Source organism: Drosophila yakuba, chromosome 3L, assembly GCF_016746365.2.
Source record: "Drosophila yakuba strain Tai18E2 chromosome 3L, Prin_Dyak_Tai18E2_2.1, whole genome shotgun sequence".
Taxonomy (NCBI): Eukaryota; Metazoa; Arthropoda; class Insecta; order Diptera; family Drosophilidae; genus Drosophila; species Drosophila yakuba.
This window is the reverse complement of record NC_052529.2, coordinates 21,968,132-21,981,225: the sequence shown is the minus strand read 5'-3', so window position 1 is coordinate 21,981,225 and position 13,094 is coordinate 21,968,132. Positions and strand designations below refer to the sequence as shown.

General features: G+C 41.3%; 2 protein-coding genes across 2 annotated transcripts; both read right to left on the bottom strand.

Annotated features, from left to right (window-relative positions):
- Positions 1-66: 66 nt before the first annotated feature.
- Positions 67-11,224, bottom strand: LOC6535101 (platelet binding protein GspB). The gene is made up of 4 exons (XM_015195512.3): positions 10,695-11,224; positions 4,285-4,373; positions 3,588-4,149; positions 67-3,524 (listed from the first exon to the last, which is right to left on the bottom strand). Exons 2-4 carry the CDS (start codon positions 4,371-4,373, stop codon positions 2,715-2,717), a joined length of 1,461 nt encoding a protein of 486 aa, XP_015050998.1. The 5' UTR covers positions 10,695-11,224; the 3' UTR covers positions 67-2,714.
- LOC26535222 (protein arginine N-methyltransferase 1) lies at positions 4,454-5,853 on the bottom strand. The gene has a single exon (XM_015195513.2). It carries the CDS (start codon positions 5,525-5,527, stop codon positions 4,454-4,456), a length of 1,074 nt encoding a protein of 357 aa, XP_015050999.2. The 5' UTR covers positions 5,528-5,853.
- Positions 11,225-13,094: the final 1,870 nt, after the last annotated feature.

The window sequence follows — 13,094 nt, the reverse complement described above, 5'->3', positions numbered from 1 at the left end:
CAATCAAAAACAAATGTTCCCGTTGGTAACAAAATCTTCCGCTTTAAGGAAACAACGTTTTCAATGTTTTATGCTTTCAAAGTTATGTTCTATATATTTTGGAAATATATTTTAAGTTTGCTTTCATTTTTTTCCATTTTTGTTTTTTGCTTTTAATGGTTTTTGGTTTTTATATGAGACAACAACAATAATTGGTATTCAATTAATATATATGTATTTAGATATATGTATGTATATCGATTTTTATTCAGATTTTTGCATATTAGACGTTTTGCTTAATGCGCTTTAAAAAATTTTGCTAGTATTGGGTGCACTTTGCCTGCAGTGATCAAAAATCAAATTCGATTTACTGGGAAGTGGGAGATTTTGGTCTCGGATGGTTTCGGAAACTTTGGGAGCTGCCTGGGATAGGATGTGGTTACATTAACATAATGCTCCTCAGCGCATTGTCCTGCATTCGGTGTATTTACAAATGAATCTCTATACGTTTCTTGTAATTTACGTTATTTATTTATCTTTTGTTATATATATCAGTCGACGGTTTTGCATTTTCGAAACGCAGCTCGTGTGCGCTTTCCTTTGTATTCTCGATCTAAATTTACAGATACCATATAGTAATAAATATCGTATATATAAGGTGTAAAATTAATTACTTGTCAATGATTGTTGATTTATTGAATTAATCGATCTGCTTGAATCTAAAAAAATTGTAATTCAATCAATTGATTTACAATAATTTAATCGATTTGTTTCATTTGATTTACTTAGTTTCCGTTTAGTTTTGCTAAACATAATTCGTAGACTTGAATTTCGTTTAGAATTTAATTTTTTAATTTAAAAAACAGTTTTGGAGGTAGTTGAAATTAGGCCTGTTTGTATAAATGTGTATATGATTCTCCGATCAAACGAATTCAATCGCTTCGATATTTAGCTGGACTTAATTTGTTTAGAACTAATTAAGTAATTAAATTCTACGCGTTTAATTTAGTTATTCATTGTCTCCGGTTTTTGCTTCGTTCTGTGATATTTCGGGCTATTTCCGGTTGCATTACTTTAAGTATTCTTTGATCCATAGACATCGAACTATATCGTTATCGCTATGTATTTAAATTGTAGGCTTGTAGGACTTGTTGGCGTAGTAAAGTGTTTTCCATTATTTTGCATTTGTAATCATATTTTCCTAGTTTCTCGCATTCCATTTCTCATCTACATTGTTGGTTAAATGTGGTTTAAATTTGATTTAATGGATCGTAAGTTCTTGAAACCATTTTTTGTTTTCCTTCTCTTTTATAATTTAAATATAAATTGTTTGGGACAACAAGGTGCATGGGTTGTGTCTGTAACTTACACATTTTTAGAATTTCAGAAATTCGTGAAAATAAAGACTACAAAATAAGGCTGGGTCTATAAACAAGCAAAGCTCTGAGTTGCTTAATTGTGCTTATTATATACATTGCTATGGGATTTTTTCTTAACTTTTTGTTTTCCTAAACTCAGAACATACAAAATATAATGCCAATCTCATTTTAAATATACCGCCAAAATATTACGAGGCTGCCGCACTAGACCAGAGTTGCACTTGAATCTACACGATCGTTAGTTGCTGCCAGATTTCTGGCAGGTTATCGATAACTTCAGGTTCATCGATCGTTAAGTTTCAAATTTTAAATTTAAAATAAATCCCGCTAAATACCGAAATTAATTAGCTTCAGCCAATAAAAAATGAAAACAATAATTTCTCTACAATTTGGTTTACATAGATTTCATTTCATTTTTTGTTTTTTTTCTTTACATCGTAATTCCGTTAGCAAATATACAAATACAAATTTCAATTGAACTAAAAACTGTTTGTGTGTTTTTCGTGTGTTCCAGCACATGGGCCTTGCGTACAATAATAATAGGGTATTTGGATAGGGGTAGGGGGTAGAGTATAGTTAAGAGTTGGTTGGCTTCGATTTAAAACTAGAGTTATTGAAACTAATGTGTATACAATATTCATTCATAAAATTACAGTTACATATTCACTTATGTTTTGTTTTTTACTTTCCTCATTCCCTTCTTCAAGTTTTGTGGTATTGTGTCTGTCTCTTTCAAGTTTGATGTTTCTTGGTTTAAACTAAAAAAAATCTTCGATTTATTACTTTTATCAAGCGACGAATGGAAATAATGTTACATAACTTAAAAATGACCCTTCTACGGCCTGTGGTGAGTGCTTGAAAGGCGGCAGCGCAGCTATACATATGTCTTCTCCGTATCATTCTCTAACTTCTTCCCTCTTGTTACTCAAATTTACAAATTAAATTCTGACTAATAAACAGTCTTTTCGTACCAGCGCAAAAGTTGGCGACAGACCTACATAAAATAAATCTGTTAAACTTTAACATAATAGATAAACATAGGCTAACATAAAAAAAATATATGTATATATATAAATTTATATATATTTTGGAGGTGCCGCACAAATCTCTGGAGATTCGACAACAAAAGATAAGTATTTCACTAAATTTGGCAATGTTTTACCTCAAGTAAAGCTTTTAAAAATACAAGACCTGTGGTAAGTTTACAAATTATGATCAAATACCATGCAAAGTCTTATAGTTTGTGAAGTTCAAATCAGCTAGTGAGCACTTGAAACTTAACTAATGTTCTAAAATCTCCAGTGGTTTCCGCTCCACCAGATTTGTTTAATGTAGTTAAACTTAACACGAGCTCAGTTATGAGTTGGCCGCACAGTGGCTGCAATTCCGGCTATTGCAGCTGCAGTGGTAGCTCATCATGCTAGAGTTGGAATTATTGCGGCTCATCGTGGTCAGCGGGAAATCACCCGTCGCTCCGGCGGCAAAGGAAGACTGAGTGGTGGCTGTAGTTGTGGTTGTCTCAACGGCGGGTAGACTGGCGGTACTGCTGGTACTCCCGCCGCTGCTGCTCCTCAGCGGCTGCAGGCCAGCTCCGATTGGCACGGAGACAGACAGCGGTGGTGTAGGTATTCTTTCGGGACTGCAGTTGCCGCTTGTTCCGTTTCCCAGGCTGGTCAGCAGTTGCGTGCCCGGTCCCAGTCCTGAGTAGATCCCACTGGGATGTGTGCCATAGCCACAGGCCGTGCTCTTCAGCAGGGATGCATTAGACACCGGCAGTGTGGGCAGGGGCGCAGCAGCCAGTGAGGAGGCCGAAGACGAGGTGGACACACATGCGGAGGAGGCTAGCGAGGAGGCGGACGACGACATGGAGACGGAGGATGCAGGCGAGGCTGTGGCGACCGAGGTCATTGTACAGTTTGGCGGCGACTTGGGCGAACTGATCCTTGAGAAGAACTTGGTTATGGCATTCGGCTTCGACTTGCTGGACGATGAGGAGGCGGACACAGACACGCCCGCAGGCGTGTATGTGGAGGAGGCGGCCTGGAGCGTGGTGAGACGGTAGCTGGAGCTGGAAACGCCACAGCCGCCCGCCGAGATCTGCTCTGGAACATCCCGCACTGTCTTGTTGGGCGGCGGTTTCGTGTACGATCTGGTGATCTCGGATTGCTGTTTGGGATTAAAGCATTAAGTATACGATTTGGATTATAAAGCGTATTTAAGGTAACTCACCTGATAGCTGCTCCTGATCTGCAGGTGTCGATCCTGTCCGTACTCGCTGTCCGGCAGTGGTACGTGATGGGGACAGCGGGGAGTTTGCTGCTGCTGCAGCTGGTACTGGTAATGTTGGTGGTGGTCGTTGCTGTGGCTCTGCAGCGAACTGCACGAGGATCCGGATGAGGTGTTGCCGCAGTCGCCCTTGTGGCAGCCACTACCGCTCCCACTGCCCGTGTTTCCGTACTTGAGCGTGGTAGCTTCTATGCCGCCTCGCGCCACATTACTGCTAATACTATTGTTGTTGCTGCTGTTGCCCAGCTGGTGATGGTGGTGGTGTTGGTGGTCACCGGCTGCTCCTCCTCCTCCGCCGCCGGAGTTGTGCGTGCTGGGAGTTGTCATGCGTTGTTGCTGGTGGTGGGAATGTTGTTGCTTGTTGCTGCTACTGCTGCTGTGATGGAGATGTTGTTGCTGCTGGTGCTGATTGTTGCCGGCGCCACGAATCACAGTGTCGCCACGTACAGCCAGAAGCTCACGTGCCTGGAGCGCATCCACGCGCATTCTACATCTAAATTGATCTCTACAAATAAAGTAAAATTAAATCAGCATGTATTTGTGTTATATTTAGGTACTTCAAAAGCAGTTGCGCTGTTCTTAAAAGAATTCACTTCATATTCTAGGTATTTACTGCTATGCAATGAGGTCTTCGACTTACCTATCATCGGGTGGTGTGCTTAAAGATGTGCGGGTCGGAACGCCGAGCCGCTCCATTCCCGCGCAGCCGGCCGTCTGTACCGATAGCATCTGAAAAGAAGTGAAACCACAATTAGCATAAAGTCAACTGAAAGGCTTAACGAAAAATTATTCTAATTATTCTAAGACACCTAAAAGTCCTGGCCACCATTCTCCCCTTGCTCGTCCTGACAGCTCTCCACATCACTTATAGACTGACAGCCCTCCAGCATGAGCCATCTTTTGGCCACCAGACGAGTACACATCACCCAATCTTCATCGTACTCGCGTCCCTCGTAAAACTCAATACGTATTTCCATTTCCTTGAAGTTATTCGGTTTCAGGGCTTTGAATTTCAGGTTACCCGTGTAGTGAAGCTTTTTCCGCATTACGAAGGGCTGCTCCACAAAGAGCACCGTTTGCATCCAAAGCGATTTGAAAGGCGTCTTAAAACAGGGATTACAAGTCAGCTTAAAGTGTAAGCTACTACTAAACTGCACTTCGAAAAAGAGAAGAAAGCACTCCAGATAACCCTCTCTATTGACACTTAGTCTAATGTTTCGGTCTATAAACAGATCTTCTTTTTTGGCATTTTTTAAATTTAGTCTGAGAATGCAATGAGCCATGGTCAAAAGCTTTTCGCCGGTCGTTAGGGCAACACAAGGTTCAGCCAGCGCATATCGACGTATGGCATTCATATTGAATCCGTAGACATTCCGCCAGTGATTGCATCTCTCGCTTTTCAGTTTGTGTTCCTCGGAGGCAACAAGATAAAGCGAACCCAGATCGGGTAGGATAAAGCCGCCTTTCTTCAGCCAGCGATCGCGTGCCTCGAGCACCTCTAATATCTCCGATTCGTAGAGCAAGCAGTGACCCATCCAGTTGCATATGATGCCATCTACTTTCGACGGTAGTTTAAGATCCTTCATGCGACCATTCATGACTGAGACCACACCTTCATAGCCATTTTGCCGCACCACCAAGGTGGCATAGCCAGTGACCTTGGAGTAGTCCACGGCGTATACCCTTTTCGCTCCCATTCGGGCTGCCATGAGGGCCAGAGTTCCAGTTCCACAGCAGACTACCAGGATCGTGCGATCCTTGATGAGTTCCCGCTGCTCATATAGGACGCTTTGAAAGAAGTGCATGTGCTCCTGATCCTTCTCCCGGGATCGCATTATATCCAGACGAGCGGCGTTATCGTGCCGAAAATCCGCCGAAGTCATGCGATCAAGATTCTCCAGTTCTTTGGGCACATTTCTTGGCGTCGTGGGAATGCGGGGAAAGGATCGAACTAGCGTTTTGCTCCGTACTTGGGAAGCATCCTGTTGATTAGGTCTGCGCAGTAATGTTATTTTGGTATCGCTGGGTTTACCGATAGTCTTTGATTTGGAATTGTCCGACTTTTCTGCATGTTTCTTTCCATTTGCCACACTATTCACTCCACTGGGAAATTCTCCTCTCGTTTTAGTAGGGGTTCCATTCTGAACTTTAGCATGTTCCACATTTTGGGAAATTATTGGTAGCTGTTTACAAGAAACTCCTCGACCACGAGTACCATTGGCTAATCCATCACTATTTGGGAGAAAAGTTTTCCAGTTTTCCGCGCTCGTCTTTTCTTCCATTCTTCTATTGCATGTTGTTTGTATATTATCCAGCTGATTGTGGAAATCGGCCAGACTTAGTTTTAATGGTATCTTTCGAGCGGTGATAGCTTTATTTTTCTGATTGAGTAAGTTTGTACTCTTATTTTCAGTCATTGCACTAATAAATAAGCTAATTAAGTTCCCAAGCCAACTGAAGTGACAGTGGAAGTGCGAAGGAAGAAACAGATTGGGAAGGTGACGCAAAAGAAAAAGGTTGTGACGTCACTTATAGGACGTTGGTACATAAAAAACATGTCATGATTCGATCTTGTGGGAATGGTCAAAGAATACCTCAGGGGATTCACCAAAAATGAATAAATATTTCACATATCATGTTTGGATTTGTTATTAGGAATGTCTTATAAACTTAACTACCTTTTTTTGTTGCCATCATTTATAAAAGCGATCGACCGATTATAATAGTGGGCCCAACTCAAAGTTATCGTATCAATTTAACATAGTGTTGGGTAGTGCGCTACTGTTGGTGAACTTCGGTTTTCGGGCAAGTTTTAAAAAGCATTGAAATTTTTTAACCATTGGTTAATTAAAATATAGCTATCATTCTTATGCTGTTCTGTATAGTGCACTTAAACTATTTCTTATTTTTTTTAAGTTTGCATGCAGGTTATGTTCAGGAACAATTGTATATATCCAATTTGCACGGTTTGTACACCGTTCACTGTAGAGGCGATTCGCATAACTCAGCATGGTCCACATTCCGTTGGCCACCTTTTTCAAAGTTTTTTATTTTTTCGCGTGTCTTAACCCCCTAATGCCCCACCACACCACCTGGCGATTGATGTGTGCAAGCGAGCATGAAAGAAATGACAAATCTTTGCGCGGGCAACAAATAAAAGAGCACGAATATTTTCGGCGACGTCGGGGGCCGCGTACTTTGTAAATTATACAAATATGCAAATGCAATTTTGTAAATTAAAAACTGGTGAAACTATGTGGTAAGAGCTCTGTGGGCAAGCATTCCTTATAATTTGATTGCACAAGTCAAAGAATTTAACTTGAATTTATTTTCAGCTTTAACATTATTTCTAATCGTTGCTTCCGACATAACAAATCTTGCGCTTTGTTCTATTTTTATTATATGATATTATATTCAAATGTTATTGTACTAATTTTCTTTTTTTCGTAAGTGTACTTCAGACCAAGTACCACATAACTATACCTCATAATGTTTTTATGCTGGCGCGAAATTTCCCAGTTTTAATATAAACTATTAAACTAAACTTACCATTTTAAGGGGCCCCATAAAGATGGTACAAGTGAACTTTAACAGCAGTAAGTATAGGTAGGTAAATCCATAAACTTGCTGTGAATAAACTTTGGGGACATGTGCACCACAGGCATTAGTGCCTTTTTGAATAACTATTTAGCTATAAATTTATGTTGACATGCTCTGCACTTGAGTTTTTTTCTCCCCAAAACTGCATTTCCCAATGATATCTGGTGATATATGCCAGATGCAAGGTTTGCATTATGGACGCTACACTGTTGAGATATTCTTGCAATATTTCCCTTCTTTTTGGGTAATCTGAGGCACCGACAAATATCGCATCACATTGTCTGGGGCGTCTCCGCTCGCAAACATACATACATGGGCATATGTGTTTGCATATGTGTGTGTATAGCCCCCAAATCGTCCCGCTCCCGTGGCAAAAAAATTAGGTTAAAATGTTTACTCGAGCATTGCAGACGGGATTGGCAATAACCTCATTTTCCGTTTGTGCAATAGTTTGCGTGTGCCTGTCTCCATGTGTGCATGTGTGTGTGTGGGCCAGACTTTCTGACGTAAGAGAAATGTCTGCCTTTGTTTTTGCTCGTTGTTGTTTTCGTTGGCCTAAGCCCAGCCATAAGTTAACATACTTTCCCCGACTGCTCTGCATCTGTCGCATGTTGTTGTTTATCTTTTTGCTGGCGTTTTTTTATGGCTAATAATGTGACATAATATTTGGGGTAAACCCTTGTCATTGTTCTTGCCCCCGCTTGTTTGCCTTTAGCCTTGTTTGAATCCTTGAAAGTTTCCGACTTTCTCTGCGTTTGCTTAGGGTACCCAACAAAATGTCCAAATATCAACTGTTTCAAATGTTCCACCTAATACACAGCAACACAATTTCACTATACTGTTTTCGTATTTGAAACGCAACTATTCCTATATAATATAAATAATATAAATCAACAAGAAAGTATTTAACTTTACTTACTATCTGTAAATATTAATGTTTTAATATATTGTATTGAATTACGTTAAATTGTAGTTTATTGTCAAGCTAATCATTTTAGGATACTATATGTATTTGTTTTTGATTTTAACGGTGCTTTTCCATTAGTTGTGTAGTAAACTTTTTCCCGGTCGCCAAAAATTCCATAACAGAAACAGCTGTCGGTGTGTGCGTGCTTCTCTCTGCTGTAATTGTAATTAATTTATGCACGTCTGCGTCTGGTGCGTGCGTCTGGCATAGATAACGGTTTTAATGAAAGCCAGCTCCGCTTTCGCACATTCACATCCACAGCAACATCCTAATGCTGTTAATGTTAACGCCCACAGAAGTTCACACACTCCAACACTGGCGCACATGCGAGCGTACATTTTAATAATCAATTTGAATTATTCATTGGCTAACGGCGGCAAATAAAATTCGATTAAAACAGAACGCCGCTGCCGACGTTGCTGCTTCTGATTCTGCTAAACGCCTTGGGTTATTAGCGGCAATTGTGTTTCACATTTCCCGCCAACCATCCCGCCCACGCACTTAAGTATGTCCCCACCGCTTCTATATCCACATCAACATCCACATTTACATCCACATTCGTAAACGTAACCGTTTCCACATTGCCATCCGCATCTTGGGCTTCCAAATGGGTTTTGCCCACGTTGTGGAGGGGCATGTTGAAAAGCACTCATTTATTATGTTCTCACTACAGTAGAAACACACCTCGCTTTCTATTTGAAGAATCCTAATAAAACCTCAATCTGTGCATAATTTTATGAAATATATAACTTTTTATTACGATAACTCATGCCTTTAACTGCCCAATTTACAAAAGATATCTTAATCCAAAAACAAGTACAGATAAGTAAAAATGTAGATATAATAATCTACATAATAAATAATCTACACAATAAAAAAATGCCAATTAATTTAACCCGAACCCGTGCCCATTTATTGAGTGCCCACCGTATCTGATGTGTTTCATTCATAATGTTGAATTTGCGTGGGCAAATTAAGCACGGGAAAAAATATGAAACAAGATTCTCGATGTAGAGAATAAAAATGAGAAAATGCGCACTGGAAGATGTCAGCAAAGCGAGTAACAATTTGTCAAAGTTGCCGACTTTAATCTCTTGTAATGGGCGGCACTCCCCTACATCTGCCCCCATACCCCCAGCCCACCATTTATGGGAAATCTTAAAGCAACAATCTGCAAAGCCGCATTAACAACTTTGGCCCCAACAGCCCACAAGGCGAGAATCCACAAAATCCATACGTGTTGTGTTGTGTGGGCGGCTATTTCGTTGGGAAGATTGTCGCTTTCCGTCGCTGGAGTAAATCGCTTGGCTTCAAGGTTAAAGCCGGCTAATGTCTAGTGCAAATTCAATAAGCAAATGCGCAGATGATTACAATTTATAGACAAATGGCAGGCATTTAAAGTCGGGCAAATAAACAAAGTAAAGTGCCGATGGAGAAATTGAATTTGTCTTGTCCATTAAAATAAAGACGCGCACAAGTGCCAGACACAAAATGAAGATTCCATGCCCATCCACTTCCAAAAAAAAAAAAGAGAAGGACGTGCTGTGCATTCCACAAACGTTGCATAACACTCGCAATACACACGAAAAAATTGGGATGAGGAATCGTGGAGTATAAATCGGTGTAGGCGCAGTTACATAAGAACTTTTGCGTTGGCGCCGACGAGAGCAATTCAGGCCTGTCTGCCACCCACAACCACTTCTCCCGCCCAGCAACTCCCCAGTTTCAAGGACCTTCACTGCAGTGGCTGAGAGCTGGGTCTCTCTCGCTTTTGCCCACCATTTCTCCCACACCTTTCGTGTCTGCCGCTGTCTCTCTGATTCGCCCAAAAGGGAATGCATAGGATATTGGGAAGAGCGAAGGAAAAAGACGAAAGGCAAAAGGGAGTGCAAAAGTGAAAAAGGAAACTTGCGACACGTGTCTCCTTGCTTTTATGACTGTACAGAGAGAAAAGTGTATACTCATTTAAATTGGGTCAAAAAGGTAATTGGTAATAATGAACACCGCCCGCACGTAATGCCAATAAAAATATTTCCCCTATTTAGCTCTTATCGTGAAATTTCATTTTGTCAACCGTACTTCAGCTCAAAATTTAAGGTAAACTGAATATATTTAAAAATAGTAACAAATAATTTCCTAAAATTCATTAAGAACATTCTTATTAGTGGAGATGACACATTTTCAAGAAACCAAAGTGTGTAACATAATGACGCCATGTCACCTAAACGTATGCAACAAAACTTGTAATTCAGTTTGACTCGCGTACATATGTATATATATTTCGGTAATCTTTGTTAATCGTGACAACTTCCTACGTTTTTTGCCAAGTGCAGTTTAGTGACAGACATGCCCATCCACTTTCCTGCCCATCGGCTGTTGCAAAACTTTTTCTTTTCTTCTCCTTTCCATGCCTTTCCACTCCCACTCGTATTCTCTGGTTTTTCTTCTCTCTTCTTGTGTTCTAGCGAAGGGTAAGTACTTACGGGTACAGAATGTTCCGGCTCGGTTGGCAAAAGTGTTGTTGTAACTGTTGCTGCGGCTGTCGATACTGTTGCGGCTGCTGCTGGTGTTGTCGCTGCTGCTGCTGCTGCAGCGGAGTTGGCGGCGGGGGCTATAGCTGTCTGATCCGCTGCTGTGGAGCCCGATGTTGGTGGTGTGGTTGCCAGTGGCAGGGCCAGAGCCGAATTGGTTTCCAGTCCAAGCCCGATCCCGATGCCAGTCCCAATCCCAGATGACAGCACCGCGTTGTTGTTGCTGCGCCGTCGTTGCGACGAGCGACGTTTGTGCCGTATCCTGCGCGTTGTTGCCGCTTCTAATGCTGCTGCGGATGAGGCTGCTGCTCCTACTCCTGCTCCTGCTCCTGCTGATGCTGATGTCGCTGCTGCTGCTGCCGTTAGTGTTGCTGCTAATGCAGCTGTTGCGTTGGCCGAGCGGCGCAAGGCAATCGCGGCCACCAACACACTGCCACAGGCCAGGCACACGGATAAACTAATGGCGATTAGCAACAAGCGACCTAAAACGATTGCCAAGCGGAAAATAAATATTAGTTGGGCGTCTCTCATGTGCATTTATCGGCTGTTCATATATGTATGTACATATGCGGTGAATAACTAAGCAGTAATCTCATTTTCTTTCTCTAAGACTATCGTTTACTTCCTCTAGAAATAAGTTATAACTACATTTAAATTCTCTTTAATGTTTTACTTTATGTAAACTAGATTATCATATTTTTATCTTGCATTTTTGATTTACATCATAGATATACTCCCAAACGCCTAATCTTTTGACTTAAGTAATGGCAGTCGTATATTTTTGTGGATAATTACCAATCAAAAGTTCTTTATATTTATGCAAGGAGAACCTGTACTTGCATTTCCTTCAACTTTTTCCGCAACACCCGATCACCCATTCACTCTCTTGTAACTACAAAATTGGTTTTTAATTTTCGGCTTTTTTGTTGTACAATTTAAATAACTTATTCCTACTCACGAACGCGTTTGATTACTATAAATATACGAAACAAAACGAATGCGGCCCACAGCACCGACCAAATAACAATGGAAGAGCAGCGAAATGTAAAAAAAGAGCAAACGACGTGCAACTGCCGTATTTTGTATTTCGTAGATACCGATACCCGCACGTATTTCAGTCCGTATCTACAAGGTGCGCGTTGTTCTCGGCTCTCTCCCGATGATTTCGCCCTGTAGAAAGACCCCGTGCAATGTCTACGTCTACGGACGGATGGCCGCCGGACACGCCGTACGGCTACGGCTACGGCTATATGTGTGTACATATGCGTCTAGACTAGATAGCAGACGACTTAAGTGAAACAAGCACACATGCGCACTCGGGGCGCTGTGGGTGCGAGCGAGCCAGCAGATGTAGGCGGACAACAGTTCGATAAAAAACTTATTGAAGGGATTGATTGGCACTTTAGGTACCCTGTAAGTGGGGCGGTGGGTTCAGGGTACATTATTGAAGCCATCAAGCATTTCATTACTAAGAAGTATATACGCTAGAAACTTTACGAATGGTTGTTTTTATATTTCAAGTAAACAAACTACCCAATGTGATTCCCCCAAGAAGTCCGCAGACCGTAAAGAAACAATCCAATTTGCGATCCTGTGTGACGATAGTGACGATTACAAAAACAACCTTGCAATGCGAATTCTATTTTAAGTGTAAGTGTACGGGCTTTCACCGCCAAAGCCCCTCAGCATTTAGGGCTATTATTAAATCCGAAACACTTCAATTAGTAATGGGTATTATATAGACGATATCGTACGGCCAGACGTTACTACTGATAGAACGGCAGACAGACGGAGGCCACCCGTCGCGGTCGCAGACCCTGTAACAGAGCAAACTCACGGATACAGACACCGAGACTCGAATACCAGCGCAGATACTGATACAGATACAGATACTCGCCGCGACTGAGATACAGATACACGCGAAAAGCTTGCGCAACAAGATTTTACAACTACGTATAGTGGAATATATCATGACGATCCGTCTGATATACGTTTACAAAAACCATCAGCGATCCGCAGCGCAATTTCATCAAGGCGAAAATGACGCAGCTATGTTAACGTCGCTATCTCTGTCTCGCGCTAATCAACTATCGTTGGGTGAATGAAAACATAAATGCTTGGATTTAATTAATTTATGATCTCTGATGGATAGATGGATGGGTGGAAAAGAGAAAATGTTCACAAACTAAAAGCGCGCAGACATGAACGAATTATTCAAAAAATTCCAGACTGGAGTTAATCAACTGAAATTAAAATGTAGCTATTGCGAACTACGTAGTGGAGAGGCACAAAACAACCCAGCGAACCAATTAAAATATGTCAACAATTTCTATTACTCTTTCTCCGTCTGCC

Excerpts from the sequence above, each read along its gene's own strand:
- LOC6535101 (XM_015195512.3), bottom strand. The coding sequence starts at position 4,373 with ATGCTATCGGTACAGACGGCCGGCTGCGCGGGAATGGAGCGGCTCGGC. Across the intron at positions 4,150-4,284 it reads AGCACACCACCCGATGATAG|AGATCAATTTAGATGTAGAA; the intron begins GTAAGTCGAAGA and ends CTTTATTTGTAG. Across the intron at positions 3,525-3,587 it reads AGATCAGGAGCAGCTATCAG|CAATCCGAGATCACCAGATC; the intron begins GTGAGTTACCTT and ends AATCCCAAACAG.
- LOC26535222 (XM_015195513.2), bottom strand. The coding sequence starts at position 5,527 with ATGACTTCGGCGGATTTTCGGCACGATAACGCCGCTCGTCTGGATATA.